General features: G+C 37.5%; 1 protein-coding gene across 1 annotated transcript; it reads left to right on the forward strand.

Annotated features, from left to right (window-relative positions):
- The first annotated feature begins 765 nt into the window (after positions 1 to 765).
- On the forward strand, positions 766 to 25,661 carry LOC141657897 (callose synthase 9-like). The gene is made up of 51 exons (XM_074465293.1): positions 766 to 1,197; positions 1,290 to 1,387; positions 1,501 to 1,664; positions 2,087 to 2,210; positions 3,612 to 3,722; positions 3,843 to 3,965; positions 4,564 to 4,653; positions 5,351 to 5,448; positions 6,028 to 6,145; positions 6,434 to 6,559; positions 7,135 to 7,211; positions 7,307 to 7,385; positions 7,614 to 7,736; positions 8,112 to 8,214; positions 8,345 to 8,468; positions 8,602 to 8,773; positions 8,916 to 8,968; positions 11,248 to 11,308; positions 11,445 to 11,526; positions 11,919 to 11,968; positions 13,236 to 13,322; positions 13,552 to 13,637; positions 13,759 to 13,783; positions 14,520 to 14,614; positions 14,743 to 14,824; positions 14,922 to 15,082; positions 15,190 to 15,310; positions 15,973 to 16,070; positions 16,225 to 16,315; positions 16,414 to 16,574; positions 16,654 to 16,763; positions 17,074 to 17,205; positions 17,711 to 17,779; positions 17,873 to 18,050; positions 18,195 to 18,309; positions 18,769 to 18,888; positions 19,593 to 19,711; positions 19,792 to 19,875; positions 19,969 to 20,081; positions 20,986 to 21,038; positions 21,111 to 21,287; positions 22,452 to 22,499; positions 22,793 to 22,951; positions 23,626 to 23,739; positions 23,819 to 23,907; positions 24,021 to 24,179; positions 24,298 to 24,400; positions 24,547 to 24,666; positions 24,827 to 24,877; positions 24,956 to 25,138; positions 25,224 to 25,661. Exons 1-51 carry the CDS (start codon positions 993 to 995, stop codon positions 25,458 to 25,460), a joined length of 5,721 nt encoding a protein of 1,906 aa, XP_074321394.1. The 5' UTR covers positions 766 to 992; the 3' UTR covers positions 25,461 to 25,661.

Here is a 25,661-nt window from a genome sequence, read left to right on the forward strand (position 1 = left end):
TTATAATGATTTAAATTGCTATAAATTGTAACCATGTCAAATAATTTTTCCATCTGGTTGATAATATTGGTAGTTTTTTTTTTTTGGGCGTAATCTTGCTCATTATATACAATCGTGGCGAGTATAATGACTTGCCATCATGTTAACGTAAACACCATAAAAAGGAAAGAATTCAAATGAGTTAAGCGTATTTATGAGATTGTGGTGACAACTAATTAACAATCACTAGTAATTATACTGATACGTTCTCGTAAACATGACATTTTTGACAAGTTGTAAAATACGAGATCTCTTGTTTTAGTAAAAGTACTAAGAAGGTTTCATTCTAAAATTGTTTTTTTACGTTTTTCATTAACTATCTCAAATATATTCGATGTTCCGTATGATCCACGAAATCCATATACTTATGAGAACAAACCTAATACGAAATATAAGATAAGGTAAGATGCTAAACGATATGACAAGATTATTGTACGGAGCACAAACATATAGCAGTTGGCGAAGTTGGTGACGGAGCTAACTGGAATAGTAAGTAGTAAAGCCGAAACAAGTTGCAATAGGTCTTGGTATAGACGGGTGAGGCAAACAGACGGCTAAAGACCTCTAATAAAATAGATAGGGGGGGACAAGGTGGGGCACCCCCACTTTCCACTTTATGGCAAGTGGGTATTTTGTGAGGGGAAGTGGCATCCGTCTATAAATATAGACGGATAGTGTCCGTCTATAATGAGAATTTGTGAACAAGTTGACAAAATTGAAAAGGAGGACATACGATTAAACAATAGAAAAGACATTCTCTGCCGCTTGTCTGCTTCATCAAACTCAAAAACGTAACATACATATACTGTCATACAGTGATACAGTACTCCACACTACAGTCTCACGCTTTTTATCTCTTCATTCAAAAGGGAACTCACTCACACTGTTTACTGTATATCATCTTCATCCCTAATTTAATCCCTACCACTCAATTCTGGCTTCTCCGCACCAACATGTCTAGAGCGGAGGAACTATGGGAGAGGTTAGTTAGGGCTGCGTTACGGAGTGCCAGGCGGAGTGGTCTCGACGCTTTCGGCAGACATACCGCCGGTATCGCCGGAAATGTTCCGTCTTCTTTAGCTAATTCTCGTATTATTGATGATATTCTCCGTACTGCTGATGAAATTCAAGACCAAGATCCTAACGTCGCCCGAATACGTACGTGAATTCCCAATTCCTTAATTATTTCCTTCCTTTCACTTTGATTCTTATTCTTCTGTGTTTTAATTTAATTTAATGATTGTTTCTAGTTTGTGAGCACGCCTATGCCATGGCTCAGAATCTTGACCCTAATAGCGAAGGCCGTGGTGTTTTGCAGTTCAAGACTGGTTTGATGTCCGTCATCAAGGTTCAACCTTTTTTCCAATTCAAACCTTCTACTCTATATTCATTGGTTACGGATTGTGTTGCCATAAACCAAAAATGATGTTTTTAATGATAACTTGCTTTACTCCCATCCAGCAAAAATTAGCCAAAAGGGAAGCTGGCAGTATAGACAGAAGTCAAGATATTGCTCGTTTGCGAGAATTTTATAGGAAATATAGACAGATGCATAATGTGGATCAGCTCATGGACGACGAAATGAAGCTCAGAGAGTCTGCCGTTGTTAGTGGCAACCTTGGAGAGTATGATCCTACTTTCTTACACCTTAAATCACCTTCCGTAGTCTTGATACAAGTATTGCAGTTGCTTTTAATGCGGGACTTGCATTTTTCTTTGTCTTTTTGTTCTTTTGATGCATGTCCATTCGCTTGTTTGCTACATTTAATATGTTGGCAGATGACCGCTCTATCTATATATCATATGCTACTTTTTGGCATGCTGTGAATGACCTCCTTTGTGAATGCTCTTTGATCATGCGTAGGTGATTGAGCAATGCCAGAATCTTTCTGTTATCTGTCTCTGTAATTTGTTAATGCTGGCACCTATTGTGGAATGTGAAAAACTTTGATGTTAACCTGTTAGGATTAGACCTGAGCTTTTTTACATTTTTTTTTGATATTGTACAACTGTGTCAAACAAGTTACTTAGTCTCTTCTGACATCAGACTGGAGAGGAAAACCAAGAAAAGGAAAAAGATTTTTGCAACTCTCAAGGTGTTAGGAGACGTGCTTGAACAGATGTCTGAGGAGGTCTCTCCTGAAGAAGCTGAAAGGTTGATACCAGAAGAGGTAAATTTGTTTTCCTTCGATTTAGTAATTACAATTGCTTTATATGTTGTCTACATTCTGTTTCAAATTAACAAGCACATATTTCTGTATTTTAGTCTCAAATCGCGACTCTATCTAGTGTACAATGGGTTTGTTCGTACTGTTAGATATTGTATATGCACGAACAAGAATTGACAATAACACCGCACCGAATCGACTCCGCTTTCCTAATAGAATAATTCGACCCTTATTAGTGCCTGGGTAAAACCGAATTTTCTATTGAGATAAGACGGTGCCCTCTGATGTTTGGCACAAAAATCAGAGACGTAATATAGAAATATTTTCTGTAGAATGTTATATCGTTCTTTTGATGCAGTAGAAGATTCTATTTTTCTGTAACCTTTTCTTCTCATCCTTTATCTATTTATATAGAAAGGATTTGGGAAAACAGAGAGATGTATTTCTGAAGGGTTGCAACTCTTCAGAAATGAACTCGCATTATATTATTTAGAAATTACCCATCAATGAACCGACCTTAATTACGCCAAATGAACCGGTAATTACTCTTAAATCACCAACACGTATTTTATCCAAACATATCCGTATAGATCAATTACAACAATTTAGTTCATTTTGAAATTGAAGTGATTTACTGGTGATTCTTCTGTAGAGAGTCCGATCAGTGAGACCTTCATGTTCGGTTTGAGAGAGAGAAGAGAAGGGGGGGGGGGGGATATCTAAAGAAGACTAAAAACTCTTTTGAGTTAGATGAACCGCCCTGTGTTATGCTCCAAAAAGTGCATCAGCGGCTTGACCAGTCACACCCACTAGGAGAAAGAGGTCACACCCACTAGGAGGAAGAGTCCACTTCATAATCCCTAGGGAAGTCCCTTCAGAATACTAATTTGGCAATCGGTAGTGGGATGAATAACACCTTATTGAGGAAGCGATCAACTCTCTCCTTGTCTTTCAATGTGGGACCTCTCATGTGGGTGAATGTCATAGGAGGTATTTTAACTCACCCTCACGAATAAGTCCCGTGGAAATGACCACATTTTAAACCAATAACCCAGGATAATGCCATTGGAGAAATGCCATGTAAAGTTCATCTATCTGCCCTCTTTAAAGAATCAATTTTCATCTCATTTTTCAATGTAAGACCTTCACATGTGGGTGAACATATTGGAGGAACTAAAACATTCACAAAACTGGAAATGGTATGTTTTGTTCACAATCGAATGTGTCAAAAAGGATAACAGCTATAGTTCATAGAGTCTTTCACTTTTGAGCTATGATACGTTGTGTAATTCTGTAAGGAATTAGGATAATTGTGTCCTTGTAATGTTTTTTAAAACATAAGAATTTGGAAAATTCATTTGTGATTGTAGTCATTTAAGTTCGTTCTTTTGCTTATACCTTCAGCTTAAACGTGTTATGGCGTCCGATGCGGCTATGACAGAGGATCTGATTGCATACAATATTATTCCCCTCGATACTACAAGCACAACAAACAGAATAGTTGCCTTGGCTGAGGTTCGTTGGTGCAGATAATGTCATTTGTTTAAAGACAGACGTTGATACAATTAAATTATGTAACAAGATAGCCCTAGCGTTGCTGCTGGTTCTTCTGATTCCCACTAAATGTTTTGTCAGGTGAGAGCAGCCGTTTCTGCTCTGAAGGATATCAGAGGTCTACCGAATTTGCCAGCCGATATTGTTTCCTCACTCAGGAGTCCTGACGTGCTTGATTTTCTGCAGTATGTTTTTGGGTTTCAGGTATATATTCTTTGATTATTGTTTATCATTATGTTTTGTTTTCTCTATGCATAATCAGTTTTTTTTCCACTAGTTACTATTTGGATGCGTTCTAAACTTCTAATTCTGTTTAGTCTCTTAATTTAGAATATGAAAAAAATTAAGTCCTTGCTGTGCTGTCTGTCACTGGGTTTCAAAAGGAGGCTAGGATTACCATCTTCTTAAATCAAATCATCGATGAGTCTGCACATGTCCCTAGATATAATATTAGGAACACACTGTGTGGTGTTCATGGTGCAGGATCTTTGACGTTACACACGATTTTAACCCATTCTCACTGCAGTTTTCGTTTAACACATCCTAATGCCAAAGTTGATCACTGCATCATGTTTTACCTGGATATTGAACTTGTTCTGTTTAAAAGACTGGTTTTTGTCTCCACTTTCCAGTACCATGTCTCTGTCCACCTTCATGGAAAACGCAGTTTGACTTTATTGAGCATGGCTGTTACTCTGACTTATTTGTATATCTCTGTCCTGTAATCTTGTTGGAAATTTGGAATACTGGTCATCACTGTAGTTTGATATGTACTTATGTTTGACCTTGCTAACAATTGCAGAAAGACAACGTCTCTAATCAGCGAGAGCATATAATTCATCTCCTTGCGAATGAGCAATCTCGACTTCGAATTCCTGAAGAACTTGAGCCAGTAGGTTCTCTCTCTTTACTGTTGCAAGCTAGGTTGACCGTTGATGTTGTCTTTCCTATAGGCTTTCAGTGGATCAATTATTGATTACTTCATGTAGAGGTTTTTAAAATATACAGGGCAACTACTTTTTGCATTCATTTGATTTTTAAATTATTTTTTCCCCATATTACATAATCCCTTTCCCGCGAAAACAAAAACTTTGTATTATGTATCTCCCTTAAGCCATATATTCATATATTCATGAGACCCATCCCCAAGTCATTTGGAACCCGAGCTTTATTGTTAATCCACGCATCTCTCTTGGGTCACCATGGTGCATCCGTGCATGTTCATATATTTTTATAGTTTACTGCTTCCGTCCATTACCATGGAGTCAAAGTTCTGTCATGTTTGTTGCTAAAGGACAACGTTCAAAAAGGTTTTATAAACTAGTAGAGTCCCGTTTATCAACCTGTTTCTTATTTCAGGGGAATGACTACATGTCTGATCCCCATACCCCGCTTGAAGTGGGAGCCTCTTTGGAGACATTGGGTTAAGGATGGATTGATGGTGGTTAACTTCTTACTCATGGTGGAGTTTATTGTTGTATTTTTTAAACACTTTGAGGAGTATTACGGATTAAATTCTTCTGTTAGCTGTGAATATCATGATTCTTGTATATTTGGAGTTATCCTTATAAGCCCTTCTTTTACATCAGAAATTGGACGAGGCTGCTGTACAGAGGGTGTTCCTGAAGTGCCTGGAGAATTATATTAAATGGTGTAACTACTTGGTTCTGCAACCTGTATGGAGCAAGTATGTGTTGAAGACTTTATCCTATATTATTTTTATCTGCTGTGAAACATCTGTATTTTTGACCTGGCAACTAAACTCACCCCCTCCTTCAGTGCATACTAATCCACGGCATGTATACCTGATTGCGATTCACCCATGACTTAATTCACTGGAATATGCATACTAATACTGCAGACTGAGCGGAACTTTTTATTCTTCTTCCTTCAAGTTGAGCTGTTACAAAGTTGTTCTCTTTCTTTTTTCGCTCCTTAATTTGGCGGGTGAAGAGAGTATATACTAAAGGGGAACGTTTGCCGTGTACAAAGTCAAAAGGAGGTTGGGGTTTTAGAATAAAACTTGGTGCTTCACTGAACCTAAGTGAACCAGTTTAGTTGTGTGATACAATCCTTTTATCGTATCTGCTGGTAGTCTCTTATGAGATCTGTCACAAATTTCTCTTTCCTTGACAAGGTAATGCTGTGAATCCCGTGACTCTTAATGGTTGACCTTGATGTTTGAAGTGATTATTCATGTAATATGTTGTCTACTTTTCTTCATGGGGGATTTATTATGTTTTCTCATGGTACATTCTTTGTACAGTTTAGAGTCTGTTGGCAAGGAAAAGAAGCTGCTGTTTTTGTCATTATATTACCTTATATGGGGGGAAGCTGCAAACATCAGATTTCTTCCAGAGTGCTTATGCTATATATTTCATCATGTAAGTCAGCGTACTGGAAATATGCCATAATTATATTGTTATTACTAGATTTGAAGCCGTGACCACCTGTGTGCCAGTCTGATATGTCTTAACCCACTTTGATTAACATTCAAATCTAATGTTTCTTTTTTACTAATCTGTTGATTACAGTGTGATTTTACTGGGAATGTGCTGCTCCCTGTGGCATTGCATTATTGTGTCACATTTGCATTTTGTGGAACACCTCAGTCTGTTCACACAAGGATTCTACTAAAACTTTCCTATTTTGCTTTGCTATGATGTCTTCAGATGGCAAGAGAAATGGATGAGATACTGAGGCAGCAAGTTCTCAAGCAAGCTGATAGTTGCAATACTGAAGGCGGTGTTTCATTCCTGTCCAGAGTTATCACTCCGTTGTATGATGTTGTTGCAGCGGTAGGTGCTTGTTTACGACTCTGTTGCGTATTTAATAGTTTTCAGACTGAAACATTAGCAAGATTCAGTACATGTAAAGAATGAGATTATTGATTTTCCCTTATCTGATAAATTCTTTGGCAAAACTTGTTAAGACTGTATATAGGTAGGACTTTATGTTGGTAGAGAGGGAATTACTGTCCACTGGACAATCCAATCCAATCTATCCATTTCATTTTTGGCAAATTTAGAATAAACTATTTTCACTGCAAAATTATTATTACGAAATTGCCGTCAATTTGACAACATAACCTGGTCTATCTCACTAAACCAATTAATTTACTTTAACATCTAAAATATAAATTCCCAGCCATATTTAGCTTAACATCTAAAATCAGATTCCCATCTGTATTTAGCTTCTCGTTCCCAGAGTCCCATTACCACATTGGCCTATCCCCCCTCAATTTCGCAATTTGTTGTGCAAGGAATGGATCTTGAGTTGTTGAAAGAAAAAGATTATATTAGGCCATCACGTTTTTGCTTCTATATTAGCATTCATGTTTACATCATGTTGTCTGTTGTGCCTGAGCTGGCAGGAGGCTGCTAACAATGATAATGGACGAGCTCCCCATTCAGCATGGAGAAATTATGACGATTTTAATGAATATTTTTGGTAAGGTTGTATGAATAGTGATTTCATAATATGCAAAAGGTGGAGGCGTTTAGGTTTCTTAACCACTCATGCAATTATTTGTCTATATACTCCAGGTCACTGCATTGCTTTGAGCTTAGCTGGCCTTGGCGTTTAACTTCAGCATTTTTTACGAAGCCAAACTCTAGGTCTAAAGTAAGACATGCCTCTCTAGTTTTAACTGACTTTTAAATATGTCTGGTATTTTTCCATTTCTTTGTAAATTGCTATTGAATAAATCATCCATTTGAATGACAGTCTTTTCTTGAGCATTTATATATTTATATTTATATCTTTTTTATTCTCAATAAATATTTTATTACCCTGTTATGATATTGAAATAATTTATTGATTTCATCTTGTCCTGTCTGCTTTTTCTCGTAGAATACGCTGAAGTCTAGTGGAGGAAAGCGACGGGGAAAAACTTCTTTTGTCGAGCATCGCACATTCTTACACTTATACCATAGCTTTCATCGCCTCTGGATATTTCTTTTCATGATGTTTCAGGTACTGTTGCGTTGTTAATGTAATTTCTTTTTCCTGACCTATTGAGTTTCCAAGCTTGCTTTGTCTACTGGTGGTTGTTTTGTGGCTGATTTTAAGGTCAGCATCGAAAAGCTTGGTGCATGATTTTTTATCCATCCTTTGAACTAGATAATAATCTTTATTCTCTCAGCTTAAATGCGGGAAGTTGTTTATGTGGCCTTTGCATGATCTTTCATTGATTCATCGCAGTTATTTTGCAAGTCACGATTCTGCTCTTTTTCTTTTGTGTGAGTGTGTATGTATAGCCAGACAATATACTTTATTTCAAAATCCAGTTTGGGTGGATTCTTGCTTTACCTTCTCCTATGTTTTGGATAATTTTGCTCTTTTGTGCAGGCTCTGACGATTATTGCTTTCAATGATGGCCAATTAAATCCCATGACCATAAAACAAGTCCTTAGTCTTGGGCCAACATTTGTCGTCATGAAGTTTATTGAAAGTGAGACCTTTGCCTGGTCCAAGTTTTAATGTTATTATACTGCTTCATTTTACCCTTGCTGGAATTGCCAGTTTTGTTCTGTCTTGCTGATGCTTCAGATTGCATAACTGTTTATGTCATTTTCCAATAGGTGTTTTGGATATATTCATGATGTATGGAGCATATTCCACCTCACGTCAAATGGCTGTTTCTCGAATATTTGTTCGCTTTATTTGGTATACAGGTGCCTCAGCCGTCATAACTTTCCTTTATGTGTAAGTTCTTGTCTATCTGCACTTTTTCCCCAATTTTTTCGTCTATCCTTTGGGGTCTTTGCTGGCTCCCTTTCTGATATTACTGATGCATGTGTTCACTAGTTCATGAATGTGACCCTTCTGCTTATCACAGGAAATCTGTTCAAGGGGAAACGACTATTTACAAAATTTATGTGATTGTAATTGGCATATATGCTGGTTTCCAGTTCTTCATTAGTTTTCTCATGCGAATACCGGCTTGTCATAGTCTTACTGACCTATGTGACCGTTGGTCAGTTATCCGCTTAGTCAAGTGGATGCGTCAGGTAATTTTTGTCACTTTACCTCTAATTTGTAAAACTTTATCTTGCAGAAACACTAACAGTAGATTTTTTATTGATGCTGAGAGGAACCTTTTCCTTTGTTATCTCTTACTTGACTATTTTTTATTGCTTCTTGTTTTTGTAGGAGCGCTATTATGTTGGTCGAGGAATGTACGAAAGCACATTTGATTTTATGAGGTAAGACCTTTAATCTTTTTCGGATGTTCTGAATTCCAATTCCGCTTTCTGTACATGCATATACTTCACTGATTTTGGTTTTTGCTAATTAGTCAGGCTCACATCTGCGCACTATTTTGTTGATTCTACTAGCTGTGACTGCTTTAGCCTGTGTGTCTGACACCTTTACCTGCATAATTTCCTTGGTTCTGTAAGCTGGGAGTGTTTAAGTTATTTATTTGCCTCTTTGCCTCTGAACATTACCTTCTAGATGGCCACCTATTTGTGGTGAGAAGAAGAGATTTTCTTACGGATATAACTGATACGCCTTTCAGGCTATCTAGGATCTATTATTCAAAAAGATGGGGAGTTAGACGGAGATGATGGCGGGGGTGCGTAAAATTTTCTAACGGGATGGTTGAAATGGAAGAATGTTATATGATTTTTTTTTATTTAGCGATAAAAGATATGGTGAAAAGATTAAAGGGAAAATTTTAACGCATGACTTTAACTACGAAATAGTCTCAACAACCACTAGACCCACATGATTAATGTGCTCCTTCACTAAACAAACATTCAAAAGATTTTGGGGAGAATGTTGAGGTGGATGATGCGGACATACAAGGAAAGATCGGTTAAGGAATGAGGTGATTAGGGAAAACTTTAAGAGTGGCGCCAATAGAGGATAAGATGAATGGAAAACCGATTCTAAGATTTTGGCCATGTGAGAAGGGACCTATGGACTCTCTGAGGAGGGAGGACTTAGGAGACTACGGAGGATGTGAGAAAAAAAGTCCCTAGAGGCGCAGGAGGAAGATATCTAGGATCTATTATTCAAAAAGATATGGGAGTTCGGGGCTTGAGGAGAGTATGGTGACGGATTAGAGGGCACAATGGAGGGAAAGGATACATGTGGATTTTTAGTATTTGATGGTTGAATTTAGTGTTTTTTTATTTAATTTAAAGAAATTAATTAATTTATTTTTCTCTCCTTTATTACACTTTTTCAAAACCACTTTCTTATAGATTTTAATTAGCTTCATTCCGGATCCTTAACTCTATTTTGGTTTTAAAAATCGTTTTAATCTTTTCTCTCGATTTAAATTTTAAGTTTTTATAAAAGAAAGACGGAATTCGATTTTAAAACCCCTAAGTTCACCTTGACTTTCCATTACATTTTCGTTCTTCCTTTTTGTTTTTCATCTTCCCTTTTTTTTTTTTTTTTTTTATTCGCATTTTGAGGCGTGCGTTCACCCATTGACGGTTCGAAAAGATGATTCATGTCAGCCGACCCCAAATCATTTTGGGATTAAGGCTCTGATGTTGTTGTTGTTGTATATAACTGATACGCCTTACAGGCTTGCAGTTATCTTGCATAGGAAGCAGAGGCGTTTCTAGAATTTGATGGGCGGGGGTGCGTAAAATTTTCTAACAATGAAAATATTGAGTTATATGATTTTTTTTTTTTTATTTAGTTGGACAAAATGTATGGTGAAATAACGACACATGTGGATTTTGAACCCATGACTTGAACTATATTTAGTGTTTTTTTTTATTTAATTTAGAAATGATTAAATTGCTCCTTTACTAAACAAAACTGTAATAATTTTTGGGGAAAGGAGGTGTAGATGCACCCACGCTAGAAACGCCCCTGACAGGAAGTGAAACTTTAAACAGAATCATATAATCGGAATTTTAAAAATGCGATTCTTATTTCTTAATGAAGTTGGAAACTTTGAAACTCAAACTGAGAAAGAAGAACACTAGACAGAACATTAATAGCATACGGACTGAAAAGTCTTGTGCTTGAAGCTACCAAGTACAAAAACAGAAGCTTCAGCGTTTCAGAGTTAGGTTGAGTGTCACTGTCCAGCAAAGTTGCACTAAAATAGGGCCATGCGGTGTTTACTCTAAAATATGTTAGGGGTTACTTGGATTGGTGGTAATCATTAGTATTGTCACTGGGCCAGTGAAACAACAGAGAAAAGAAGGGACGTGATGGTGCTCAAGGGTGGATGGAGGCATTGTGGTGTGTGTGTGAGTGAGAGATGTGGTGGTGGTGGTGGGGGGGGGGGGGGGATGGTGTTACTATTACTCTCATGGTTACATACGAGGGTAATGCTTTACCCTATGAGGAATTAGAGCTACCCTATGGAAGGTCTTAATGTGTGAAATATTGAACTTTGATTAGAGCTTGTCTGAAAAGTTTACTAATCAACGTAAATAAATTTTAACTTATACGTATCTCAGATTTGTGATCTGATAGATGTTTAAGTATTTATCTGATGTGATTTGTTTAGGTATATGATTTTCTGGCTTATTGTCCTGGCTGGGAAGTTCTCATTTGGATATTATCTCCAGGCAAGTGAATGTGGAAATACTCTAAATCATTCTTCGTTTTTTGTTATGCCAAGGTTTTTTTTTGTATATGCTTACATGTCATTAGCAGATGAATGATAGTCCAATAATTCTTCATTTTAATCTCATATGCAAACAGATCCAGCCGCTAGTTGCTCCAACGAGACTAATTGTAAAGATGAACAATCTAAAGTACTCCTGGCATGACTTTGTATCTCAAAGTGAGTGAGTTATGTTCTTACATGATATTTGGTCGGGGTCTCCTTTTGAAATTACAACTTGAACTTTTAAGAATTGCTTCTTGAAATTACAGCTTCTTGAACAATATAAACCAATGTTGAGGAAGTCATTTTGTGGGAAGGTGATCAACACTACATCAATAGGGTGTTTTGTTTCCTTGACATTTCAATGATTTGGAAGAATCTTGATTTTTGAGGCTTTCTAGTTAACTTTTTTCCGTTTAGATTGTTCGGCAAGGGTATGACAAGATCACAAGATGATATGGTGGCATGATAAATCTGGGGATTCTTTGCTAGATATAAAGATAGCGTCTTCCCAATTTCATATGGTATGAAAGTAGTATCTTAATCGGGTTTTTGGCCTGTCTTTGCAGATAACTACAATGCTCTGACAGTCCTCAGTTTATGGGCCCCAGTATTTTGTGTAAGTTCACGACTTATGTTGAAGTTTATATGTTTCGTTTTGTCAGTCGCTCGTAGTGGGTTCAAAATACATCACAGCCACCAGCTTATGTCCACAAACCTTGCTCAGCCATCATCAACACCCTTGCACCCTGGCCTCCACCCACCTAACTGCCCCTCGCACGACCTCTACTTGTGCACAACCAACCTCTCACCTCTACCCGCGCATGACCAACCTCTCACCACAACCCTTGCACCGCAACCACTTCCTCTCACTTTCACCTTCACACCATTGCCTCCACGCTTATCCATCCTTTCACCACGTCCCACCTCAAACAACCATGATCTGCTGCAACCACCTGATGTTACAGTACACTAAAATGTGAGTGTAATTCGACAATTAACTTGCAAAGGAGCCGAGCTCGACCTTGATGATCAATTGAAGAGAGAATAGAATGTAGAGAGAGAAAGAGATAAGAGAGAGAATGAAATGTATTTTTTTGTGTTTGTATTAAGATTCTGAATGAATGTTCTAAAGCAATGCTTTACAGTATTTATAGCCCTCAGGCCTGTCACTAATAACAGAACTTCTAATTCTGTTATACCCTTCTAACAACCTTGCCACATCAGCACTAAACAACTAATTACTACAACACTTGATCTACAATTCAGCTGGGCCATCAACAATAGTGGCCGTGTCCAAATCTGGGGCTATCGACTATGGTCCTGTGTTTGGGTGGTTGTGGCTGCATTATCGGAGGTTGGTGGTGGTGCCATGATGTCTAGTGTGATTCGGGAGGAGTTTGAGTGGGGGGCGACGATATTTTTGTCATTTCACCAACTTTTTTTTTATGCCATGTATGTAACTGGGGCAGTTGTTGTGAATGAACCATTTATGGAAATGGGGGCATTTCCCTTGAATAGAAGGGAGTACTAGTGTAAAGCAACATGGTTGTACACTTACATGTACTCAAAATAATGCTATCACTGGAGCTAGAGGGGAATGCATAGGAAGCTGATTTCTTCTACTCTAGGGTAGGAATATAAGTTCTCGTCATGTTAATGGGAGCTTCATTGTAAAGAGCGCTCACTACTCTTTAAAATGCTATTTATTAGTTAGGTATTCCTTGAAGATTTTGAATTGCTATTTTGAAAGAATCCCAAGCGCTACAGGGGTAAACTTACGTGCTATATGGGTGAAAATGACTGGACTAATGCTTGTGTCATTTATATTAGCTGGACCAAGCTTTATAGTCATCTACTGCTTTTGATGTGTTGCTTGGTTGCAGATTTATCTCCTAGACATCTATGTGTTTTATACGATTGTATCTGCTGTGTGGGGATTCTTGTTGGGGGCGAGAGATCGTCTAGGCGAGGTAAGTTATTTCTACTATCACATCTTTATTTACGGCATGCTTATTGTATCTCAAATTCGAGTTTATTTATTCTTAAAATTGCTAAAACATATTATAACTGTTTTTATTAGCACAAGTGGGATTCCTTGAAATTATAGGAATATTTTCTTCCCTCTCTGTTTTTTGGTACTACGTCTTCTGCTTAGAAAATAAAATAACCTTATGAGTCATTTTGTCTACAACATTTCAGATACGATCATTGGATACCCTTCACCAACTGTTTGAGCAGTTTCCTCGAGAGTTTATGAAGAATCTATATGCTTCACCTTTGAAGAGGTTTTCTCCTTTCATTTCTTCTGGGCATCTTTTGTTTCTATTTTCTATCTGCACTCTACGACAAACCAATACTTTTATTTCCATACCATTCCAGTGTCTGAAAACTTTCTTCTCTATGCAGGGTTCCAGAGCATGCAGGCAGTCAGGTTGGTTAAGGCAAACTTTTGTTTTTTTCAGTGTGTAATAGACAACTGCCGTGTTCATTCATTGTTTTTAAGCTGTTATTTTAATTCATAGGCATTGCTTCAGCCTTCAGGGTGCCATTGTATTGATAAAGTCCATCACAGTTGTAAATACATATATTCTGCATGACACATGTTTCACATGGCGCAGTTACATTGAAACATGTCGTTATTAATTTGTCAGATGGTGTTTACATCCGTGTTTGGTCGTTTATTTCTTCGTGTTTGGTCATTTTTTTTTAGTATCCAGCCCAAAATTGTTGTCTCTTTAAATCAGATTGCTTCAGCTATCTATAATACTGTATTCATCTTTTAAGTCACCAGTAAGCTTCATATACATGACCCAAAATTTGTCAATTACATGTGCATCACCCCCTTGGTGTCCCTTAATTAATATTATATCTTGTTTTTTCTGGCTTCATTATCCCTCTAAAAAATACTGATAAGGTTTAATTGATGTAGATGAAAACCTTTTTAGAATTTAGCGTTTTAGTTATCAGTAATCTATGTTGGCTAGGTATCTTCTCATGCATCTGAATTCTTATTGCATCATTTGGATAGGCTTCGTACAAGGATTCTAGCTCCTATAGTGCATAATTACCGAACATTCTGGTGTTCTGGAAGATTTGTTCTTTTTTATGAACACACACTAAGAAGAAACTGAAAAAAATGTGTGTTTACTACTTTACTTACATGTAAGGTTATGGAGACGAGCAAGGAAGATGCTTCTCGATTTTCACCATACTGGAATGAAATTATAAGGAATCTGCGAGAAGAAGATTACATTACGAACTTGTAAGCTTCTGAAGCTGGCCTACTTTTCTCTGTCAACTTACCACTTATCGTATTTATCTCTTATTTAGATTACTTATCATTTTTCCTTTTTTCTGCTGTAATTTAGATGTTGACGTTCTAATTTGTAGGGAATTGGAGTTGCTTCTCATGCCTAATAACTCAGGAGATTTGCCCTTGGTCCAGTGGCCGCTCTTTCTCCTTGCTAGCAAAGTAAATGGCATTGTCAATAATTTCTTTCCCTCCCTCCCCTTTTCCAGAGTTCCAGGAGTAAGATTTAACTGTTCACTTTTGATTAATATTTTCGTAGATATTTTTGGCCAGAGATATTGCTGCAGAAAGTAGAGATTCTCAAGAAGAGCTCTGGGAAAGAATCTCAAGAGATGAATATATGAAATATGCTGTTGCAGAGTGCTACTACTCAATAAAGCTTGTTCTCATAGCTATATTGGAGGAGGATGGAAGGAAATGGTTTGTGCGCCTAGACAAATCTATTTCCTTAATTTTACATTGTAACGTGCATACGTGATTGCTTACTCAGCGAAAGCTGAAACTATGATTCTGCTGAGTTGCTGCAGGGTAGAGAGGGTGTATGAAGATATAGAAGCAATTATTGCTAAGAAGTCCATTCATGTTGACTTTGAGCTGAATAAGTTGTCTCTGGTGATTCAGAAAGTTACGGCGCTCATGGGAGTCCTGGTATGTCCATTTACTATTTCTAGATAATGGCCATTACCATCTGCTGTAACTCCGTAAGCCATAAGACTGTTATGATTTTTTGGATGCTTAATTGGAGTTTTTGCGTCGTCATCGCGTTACAAATTTTGAAGTAGTTGCATATTTGCATGATTGGCATCCTCAATATTTGACCTGCTATTGTTCTCTGCCTGTGAATGCTTAAATTTATAAATCTGCTTTGCTGGAAGCCCTATTTTTTTGATATTATGGGGCTGTTTTATTAATTTTTCTATTTTGTTAATAGTGCTATCAAATTCTGGTTTTGTCCTTTTTGTAGTTTGAATCCTTACAATTTTGGGTTTTTATGATAGCTGCCCTGCCATGTGGGTTCTCTTTTTGTAGGAAGCATTTGACACTAATAGCCTTTTAGTTTTAAATTTTGTTGTGAGCCTAAATTACTATGGCAGAATTATTGCTCTTTGAAGGTGTGCAGTTCTTGGAACTGTATATGATTAGCTTGCTCGGTTGTAAAGTGGTGATTAAGATGTTCACTTACCACGAGTGAGTCGAGTGACATAGATGCGGCCTTAGATGCTCTTACTTTTAATGGTTTGTTGAAGGTGTGCAAAAAGGTCTATTAATATTCTACTTATCTTGAATGTGGTTTCTGTCTAATGCAACAGAAAGGGCCTGAGACAGCTGATCTTGAGAAGGGAGCTGTTAAAGCTATTCAGGATCTATATGATGTGATACGTTTGGATGTCCTTGCTGTAAATATGAGGTTGAGCTTCTCTCAGACCGCCACTGTGTTATACCCTTCCTCCATCACCATTGGTAGATTAGGTCTCCAGGCCTCCAGCATAAGAGGTTAACATAAGGAGATAAACGGAGGAAAACCCGTCTTACTAAATGCCATACAATTTGTATATTCACAGGGATCATATGCAGACATGGAATTTGCTGTCAAAAGCACGGGCTGAAGGCAGTCTTTTTTCAAAGTTGAAATGGCCCAAGGACCCAGAACTGGTAGGTCCAAGATTAATTTGTTATACTTTTGCATCGTTTAGTTTAACTCTGTTAATTCAGTCTTGGTTTAAAACTTCTGGCCAACACTAAATCTGCAGAAAGCTCAAATCAAAAGATTGTATTCATTGTTGACGATCAAAGACTCTGCTGCAAACGTACCAACTAATCTTGAGGCTCGTAGAAGGCTGCAATTTTTTACCAATTCCTTAATGATGGACATGCCTCGAGCAAAACCTGTTCGTGAGATGATGTCCTTCAGGTTACAAGTGTGCCTTTGGGTTTTAGTGCCTCTAAATGTTTCTTAACTCTAATGACTTGATTTTTATTACTACTTGCAGTGTATTCACGCCGTATTATTCAGAGACGGTCCTGTATAGTGTGAATGACCTCCGCAAGAAAAATGAAGACGGAATTTCAATTTTGTTTTATCTTCAGAAAATATATCCAGGTAGATACCTTTAATCTGACTTTTGATTCTTTTTATGGCAAGACTTAATGGTCCATTTTCTTCATCTCAATTCCTCTTCCAAATGTCAGAAAATCCCTTCACTCTTATTCTCAGATGAACACACGTTCATGAATCAATCAATCTTTGCTACTACGTAATTTCTCTTTTCTGGTGAAACCTGTTTAATTAACATCTTCATCATGTTATCTTGATCCTGATTATTTAAGAGAAGCTGGGTACTGTCTAAAATATTAACATAGTTGCTTATACTTTTATTTGGAGTCGCTACATGAACTTATGAACTGTACAGATGAATGGAAGAATTTTCTTGCTCGAATTGGCCGCGATGAAAATGTGCAGGAAGCAGAGCTTTTTGATAGTCCTGACGTTGATGAGCTTCGATTTTGGGCATCCTACCGTGGACAAACATTAGCTAGAACTGGTACGATTACTCTGTACAAAAAGAAGGTTTCTTTGTTGTGTTCATTAACCCATCTTGCTCAATTATTTTTTGACTTTTGAGTCAAAGCAATAAGTGCATACATCTTTTGTAATATGTCTCTTTAGCACTTTCAGGTGAAATTAAAACACGCATATCTTTTATGAGGACTTGATAAATGAATAAGCAGCGTGTAGTAGTTTTGTTATCACATTATCTTATTCCCTAAAGAATTTCTGCTGCCTCTCCTATCCCTCTTGGTTTTTGGTGCCGTTCTTACTTGTTAGGGGATGGCGCATGAAGATGATATTTGGTATCTAAAATTCAAAACCCTCGTGTAATTACTTAATTGATATGTCATGTGGTCATACAGTACAAACCTGTATGGATATCTATATTTGAATTCGGAGGATTTGACTATGGCCAGTACTTCTGTCTGGCTTATTGCCACTTGTAAACCACTCATTTTCATCATTTATTTTAATTTTACAAGCACTAAATTTTGCAGTTCGCGGAATGATGTACTACCGTAAAGCCCTTATGCTTCAGAGTTACTTGGAGAGTCTTGCTTCTGGAGGTGGCTGAATATTTCTTTCTTTTTCGTTTTGAAGTGTGATGAAATTTTCTTGTGAAACGAGCAGCATGTGCTCTCTGACATTGCTTAAAGCAGATATGGAGGCATCAACATCCTTCAAAGATGCAGTTAAAGTTGAAGGATTTGAGCTATCACCAGATGCTCGTGCTCAAGCAGATCTCAAGTTTACGTACGTGGTTACATGTCAAATATATGGAAAACAGAAGGAAGAGGGCAAGCCTGAGGCTGCAGATATTGCTTTGCTCATGCAAAGGTAGTTGAATACTTTGGGGCATAGGGTGGTGTTTTGAGATATTTCATTTTGGTTGATGTTATCAGTCCAATGTTGTGTAATTATTGTCTACCACCCTGCACTCTTCTAGTGACATATGTAAGCTATCACTTGCTTGTGTTCCAGAAATGAAGGCCTTCGAGTAGCTTTTATTGACATGGTAGAAACTTTGAAGGATGGAAAAGTGCAGACTGAGTATTACTCTAAACTTGTGAAAGGTGACATCAACAGACAGGATAAGGTGAATCTCTAATCTGAGCATTTTGATATACTGCTGGTTGTTGATTTAGGAAGTTACAACTTGCGGGTCTTACCCTTTGTTTGGATATAGGGAATTGGAGGGAAGGGGGAGGGGAAGGGAGGGATTAGGAGGGAGACAATTTCCCTTGTTTGGTTAGCTAATTTTGGTTGAATGGATTTGGAGAGGAGGGAAAATGGATCCCTCCATTGCCCTCCTAGAAGGCAAATAATTTCCCCTCCAACAAAGGAAAGATTTGGAGGGAAAACTCTCACCATCCATTCCACCTCCCCTCCCCTTCCCTCCCTTTCCCACCCCATTTTGATATCGGTCATCAGCACGATGACTTGGACTTGAAACCCTAAACTTGGTGAAGGAAAGCCTAAACTTGGTGAAGGTCCTTTTTATTGATGTCTTTCACTTTCCAAGAAATAAAATGTGAGAGTAAATTATTTTGTCCAGGAAATTTATTCTATTAAATTGCCTGGGAACCCTAAACTTGGTGAAGGAAAGCCCGAGAACCAAAACCATGCTATGGTATTCACCCGTGGACATGCCATTCAGACAATTGATATGAATCAGGTAACTGACCAATTAGTTGCTTAATGCTTAGCTAATACTTAGCTTGTTCATGCTCAACATGTGTATATTTGGCAGCAACTACTTCGTATTTACGATTTTTGTTTTACCAGATTATATGATTGCAAAAAATATATTCTTTTGCTGTTTCTATCTTCCTTCACTAACAAATCTTTTGGAACATGCTGCTATCCTCTCCTGTGCTAACTTATGATATATAGAGTACTACAACTTATCTTATTTGAAAAATATACTTTCGTTGAGCATAGAAATATATTAGTTCTTTAATTATGAGTCGTAACACAAATTGAGGGTTCGTGACTTTATGCGCTGTATTTGATCAGACTAGGTGTTTGTAGCTTGATAGTCAATATCTGAAATCTAGGCATAAATTCTACTGGTAGTATTTACCCTCTATTCAACGATGAAATATTGAAATGTAAGTAGGGTGTAGGGAGGTAAAGATGTATGCAGTCTCACACCTAGGACAGGAAAATTGTGATGTGAAAAAAAGAAGACCTGAAGCCAGTAGATGCTGACATGGACCAATTTCATTCTCCCGAATAGAAGTCTGACACTGTTGCATATACATTATAGTATTATACAATGGTTCCCAAAATACTCTTATCAAGGATGAAAAGTGGAATTGTCAGTTTTTACAATAGGCTTTCTATCAGAGTAGCTTCTTATATTGTCTGCTCATTCAGGATAATTATTTTGAAGAAGCACTGAAGGTGAGGAATCTTCTTGAAGAATTCAATAGCGACAATCACGGAATTCGTCCTCCCACTATTCTTGGTGTTAGAGAGCATGTATTTACTGGAAGGTAATGTTTTGTAAATATGATAGGCTTTTTATCTTATGAATGCTTAATGTATGCATGATCATATTTGGTCATTTGTGCAGTGTTTCTTCATTGGCTTCTTTCATGTCAAATCAAGAATCAAGCTTTGTAACTCTTGGACAGCGGGTTCTTGCTAATCCTTTGAAGTAAGTTTATGAAATAACAATTTTGCTGTATTTTCTCACTTTTATTTTGGAATTAATGTAAAAGCTTGAACATACTTGTTGCTATATGTACAGGGTGCGTATGCACTATGGTCACCCTGATGTTTTTGATAGAGTATTCCACATAACACGTGGTGGTATCAGTAAAGCTTCCCGTGTTATCAACATTAGTGAAGATATATATGCAGGTTGGTTTCCTCTAACTGAGTATAATTTCAGTTCTTCACAATTTTTTTTGGTGAATGATAGAAATTTTCACGTAGACATATAATTAACAATTTCTTCTTGTCAGACCATCCACAATAGAGAGGATGTTATCTGCCTCTTATATTCTCTCTTATCTCTCTTTTTGACACCTCACTTTCACTTTCATCCACCTCATTTCCCTCCAGCTCTACCCTCTGTAACTCTTCTATTTTTACCCACAATGGAGAGGATCCTCTTATGCTACCTCTATTACTTTAATTACTCTCCCAACTTTTATAAAAGAAAAAAAAAAAGAATTATTGTCCACATGGCAAATAGTGGTTGGTTAGTGGGCACTAGGGCCAATGTTTCCTTTAAAGGTGGAGGAAGTGGCTATCTTCCTCTTGCAAAGAGGACATTTAACATAGGGCTCACAATGGAGAATACGTCCTCTTAGAGGAGAGAGTCCTAGGAGGCTGCTTCATTCTCTCCATTGTGGATGCTCTTCAGATCCTCTAATCTTATTTTGACTGTCCACATAATTAATGGAGGGATCCATTTTCCCTCTAAGACAAATCAAAATCCTTCCAACGTTCCAAATACACATTCGGTGTTTGGGCGATGCGGTTTATACTCACTGAGAGTGTTGAATCTGTTGATGAATGATGAGCACTCCCAACTGTTTCATTCCAATAGTGTTCAAGTGGCGAGGAAAGTAAAAGTGGGCGACTACAACTAGTTCACTTTTCATGTCTAATATGAGTTTAGGTACCATCATTCTCAAATGAGGGTGTTTTTAGCACCACTCTCTTTTATTTTTACTGTGCCTCGGAAATCTTAATTAAAGCTAGGTTGTAGAAAGATTTAATAAGTTTTTTTCCCCTTCTTTTTGGATTTATGGTGCAGGATTTAACTCCACCTTAAGGCAAGGAAATATCACACATCACGAGTACATTCAGGTAGAATCCAAATGTTATCACCTCTCTTAGTTAATATTTGAATTGTTAATCATTACTGACACTGAATTATAGGTTGGTAAAGGACGAGATGTGGGGCTCAACCAGATTGCTCTATTTGAGGGAAAAGTTGCAGGTGGAAATGGCGAACAAGTTCTTAGTAGAGACATTTACCGGCTTGGACAGCTTTTTGATTTCTTCAGAATGATGTCATTTTATTTCACAACTGTTGGATATTATTTTTGTACTATGGTATGTTTATCTATTACGAGAGTTTATTATAGTTGGCGTTTTTTATGACCATTGCAACTTCTAGCAACTTTATCTACTTGTAAAATATGTTCACAATCACATCTCCATTGACTCTCTTAAATTGGATCTCCAGCTACACAGCACCCTTGAAATATGGTTATTATATAAAACCCTCCTTGATTGCTATTCGATATTCAAATGAACCTATCTTTGTAATAACAATTACCTCTATACTGTCCGTTTAGTAACCTCCCTAACATGGTATTGTTTTTTCATATGATTGCCTTTATGCATCATTGTAAAGCCGTTGGGCGCCCCTTAAATGCTTAAGGATGGTTTTATACTCCAGAAATTGAAGGGCTGAGGGTGTTAGTAGGTTCAAGAGATATTATGTAAAAAGAAGCCTGAGCTATTGCCAGCATTTTATGTTATTTTGACTGATAGGTTTTGCCTTGCTGTTGGAATACCTTGTTTTTCTTCTATGTTTTGTTGGAATTCCTGTAGTGTATTATCAGTTCTTGGCTATGTATATAAGCTCTTTCATAGGTCGATTATGGACTCTGTTTTCTACAGGAGCCGAGTATGTGTCTCCTGTATCCTGAAACACAACTTGACTTTTTTCATCCAACCAAAATTGTTGAGGCACTTAGATGTATATAACTGATTTCATGATATCAATGAGAGTCAACATTATATTTGATCTGCCTTATTTCTTGAATGCTGGTTCTTGAGTCTTGACTTATCTGCGGAACACATTGAAAACTTGTGGAGTTTTTGCAGCAGCATAAAATCTTCAACATAATTCTGGAACTTCCTGCTAGAAATTGGAAAAACAGGAATACGCCTCCCAATGATGCTATATATTGAATGTATTTTTGTAACTTTTTGATTTCTGGTTCAAAAGTCTACATTCTTGATGTTTTTGGTTTCAACTTTTTGGTTGTGTGAGGTTGTGTACATGTGTCACTTGCCATCTGTGTTAAACACAATCAGTTTGTAGTCGGTCATTTAGTACTCCTAAAATTAGTAGAAATTCATTTCATCACTCACATGCTTTATGTAGTGTTTGGGTCAAAATTGATTAGGTGTTAATGTGTTATAGCTTATAGTTCTGTGATTATGTTATCAGCAGTCAGCTCACCCCTTTTATTTCTTTCTCTGCAGCTGACGGTGCTGACTGTGTATATCTTCCTTTACGGAAAGACATATCTGGTATGATCAATATTCTCTTAGCAAATATTGTCTTTGATGTAGCATTTTGTTGACACTGGTTGGAAGATGGAAAAATCAGATATGCTCACCTTAGCTATTTCTATCTGATGATTTCCTTGTGTTCTATACTTCTGCCTGAGATGTTGTGCTTGACAAATTGTAGTTGAGTTTACACTTTACACTCTTTTTCCTTCTCTGGTTTTCCCATAAGTTTGTGTCCATGTAACTCTCTCTTTGATCCTCCAATTTTTTCCAATTAACCTATGTTGAAATTGCACTTTTTTTTGTTTCAGGCGTTATCTGGTGTAGGAGAAATGATCCAGCAGCGTGCTCACATATTGCAGAACACTGCACTGGGTGCAGCCCTTAATACTCAGTTTCTGATTCAGATTGGAGTATTTACTGCTATCCCTATGATTCTATGTTTCATCTTGGAACAAGGATTTTTTAGGGTATGCAATATTAGCCATAATGTTTCTATTTTGTTTACTTTTCTTTATTGAACTTAAAAATAAGCAGACACTTACGATGAGTCAAACAGGCGGTGCTAGTGGTGGGTTAGGGGATATGGTGGATGTTCAGTGTTTTGGGCTGTCGTTTAAACCTTGTAGCAATTCGTCAAAACCATGGAGGAGGTATGGGGGATTGGGGGGAATGAAGAAAAGAGGGTTCAGGGGAGATGTGAAATTTATATCATGCAAAATGGGTAGGGAATGGAAAAAAAAATCTCCTAATCAAAAGCCCTTAACTCGACAGCCTCCACGATGAAAATGCATTGTAAGATGCAACTAACAAAATTTACCCTATGTTCTATGCATTGCAAGCATATTCTTCACAACTGAGTTCTGAAATTGAAATTGTTAGATTGATATTACCTTGCCTAGCCTGTAGATTTTAAGTTTTCTTTTATATGTTTCTTTCATGGATTATGACAATCATGGAAGCTTTATACGAGTCTTAATTAAGTTTGCAGCTTTATGGTATACAGTCGTCTTGCCACATGGTAGTGATTGCATGATTCTCTATTGTTGTCAACTGTCGTTGTCTCGTTGATCTGTTTTAGTTGCTTTTTTTATTGAACTGTGTATGATTATTTTGCTTTATTCGAGCTTGTATTTTTTTGCAGGCCATTGTCAGCTTTATTACTATGCAGTTCCAACTTGCGTCTGTCTTTTTCACATTTTCTTTGGGAACAAAGACACATTATTTTGGTCGAACGATTTTACATGGTGGTGCAAGGGTTTGTCAACTTCTCCATGAGCCTTTTATGTTTTTGGCATGAGCTCCCTGGATAGTACTTGATTTTAGTTTTGTTGCAGTACCAAGCAACTGGCCGAGGTTTTGTTGTCCGCCATATCAAGTTCAGTGAAAATTACCGGCTTTATTCAAGGAGTCATTTTGTTAAAGGGTATATCTATATCCTTCTCGCTATGTCTCCTTCTCTCTTCCTCCATTCCCTTGTGGTATGCATTTTGACTCCATAAAAAGTTTCTCTGAGCCTCATTATTTTTCATGCTGTAGGCTTGAGGTCGTGCTTTTATTGATCATTTTTCTCGCATATGGTTACAATGATGGTGGCACGATAGGCTATATTCTTCTCACCATAAGCAGTTGGTTTATGTCCCTTTCCTGGCTGTTTGCGCCTTATTTGTTCAATCCGTCTGGTTTTGAGTGGCAGAAGTAAGTGGGAGCCCCTATCTCACTCGTTTGAGATTAATTTTTTTTGTATGCGGAAAAAGAAGCTTCCCTTGTCATTTTCATTAGGATTTCTCATTAACATGCTTTGTTTTTGTTACAGAACCGTGGAGGACTTTAGGGATTGGACAAATTGGCTTCTGTATAGAGGTGGAATTGGAGTGAAAGGAGAGGAAAGCTGGGAAGCTTGGTGGGAAGAGGAACTGGTGATTTTTAGATGATTTTCAAATTTCATCTGATTAATTTGTTTCAAGCTTTCCCATCCGTGACTACATATTTTATTCTCAGATTTTTTTGTTTTTGAGTGAATAAATTCAGTTGTATACTTGGTACTAAAGCTGGGTGTTGGCAGGGGCATATCCGGAGTCTGAGTGGGAGGATTGCAGAGACTATTTTAAGCCTGAGGTTTTTCATTTTCCAGTATGGCATTGTTTATAAGCTACATGTACAAGGAACAAACACATCACTGGCTGTAATATTTCTGCCTATCTTTCATTGTTATTCCACTTGCTTATTCTTTTTCATTGTGTTCAAAACCCAAATGTTGACAAGTACGGCAATATCTGTCTTGACCCATTTGTTGATATATAGTTATGATATTGGAATGGGCTCATCTCTTGGTTGTCTTACAGGTTTATGGGTTCTCATGGGCAGTTCTTGCGGTCCTTATTCTTCTATTCAAGGTTGAGATATTTCCTTTTGGTCTCTGTAACTTGTGTTTGATCGAGAAGCTGAATTCACGGTTGAGTCCAATGCTGTAGGTTTTCACATTCAGTCAGAAGGCGTCAGTCAACTTTCAACTGCTGTTGCGGTTTGTGCAAGGCGTTACCTTCTTGATTGCGTTGGCTGGCATAGCTGTGGCCATTGCACTAACGTCTTTGTCTGTGTCCGACATATTTGCTTGCATCTTGGCATTTATTCCCACTGGTTGGGCTATTCTTTCTGTAAGTTCCTTTGCCTTGTTGCTACAAATAACATTTTGTGCCTCTTGAGTTGGGGTATATTCATAACTGTCTTGAAAAATTGCAGATAGCAATAGCATGGAGGCCTTTGGTGAAGAAGGTGGGTCTATGGAAGTCAATCCGGTCACTAGCCCGTCTTTATGATGCTGGGATGGGAATGCTTGTATTCATTCCGATTGCTCTGTTCTCGTGGTTTCCTTTCGTGTCAACATTCCAGACCAGGCTCATGTTCAATCAAGCTTTCAGCAGAGGCTTGGAAATCTCTCTCATCTTGGCCGGAAACAACCCTAATTCAGGAATATGAATCACACCTCTTCTTCATGCATGTGTGTATACTGTGTAATGCTGAGATGCTTTGTTTCCAGCTCTCAAGGCATCGTAACTTGAGTTGTACAGTACTGTAGGCTTCAGTTGTTTAGGGTGATACTATAAACACATCTTTTATATTGAGGTCGTCCTTTTTATGGACAACCCAACAATGCGTTCATTGTGGATTTGTGGTTGC

The sequence above is a fragment of the Silene latifolia genome, chromosome 5 (genome assembly GCF_048544455.1).
Source record: "Silene latifolia isolate original U9 population chromosome 5, ASM4854445v1, whole genome shotgun sequence".
NCBI lineage: Eukaryota > Viridiplantae > Streptophyta > Magnoliopsida > Caryophyllales > Caryophyllaceae > Silene > Silene latifolia.

Excerpts from the sequence above, each read along its gene's own strand:
- LOC141657897 (XM_074465293.1), top strand. The coding sequence starts at position 993 with ATGTCTAGAGCGGAGGAACTATGGGAGAGGTTAGTTAGGGCTGCGTTA. Across the intron at positions 18,310-18,768 it reads ACATCAACAGACAGGATAAG|GAAATTTATTCTATTAAATT; the intron begins GTGAATCTCTAA and ends TATTTTGTCCAG. Across the intron at positions 18,889-19,592 it reads AGACAATTGATATGAATCAG|GATAATTATTTTGAAGAAGC; the intron begins GTAACTGACCAA and ends CTGCTCATTCAG.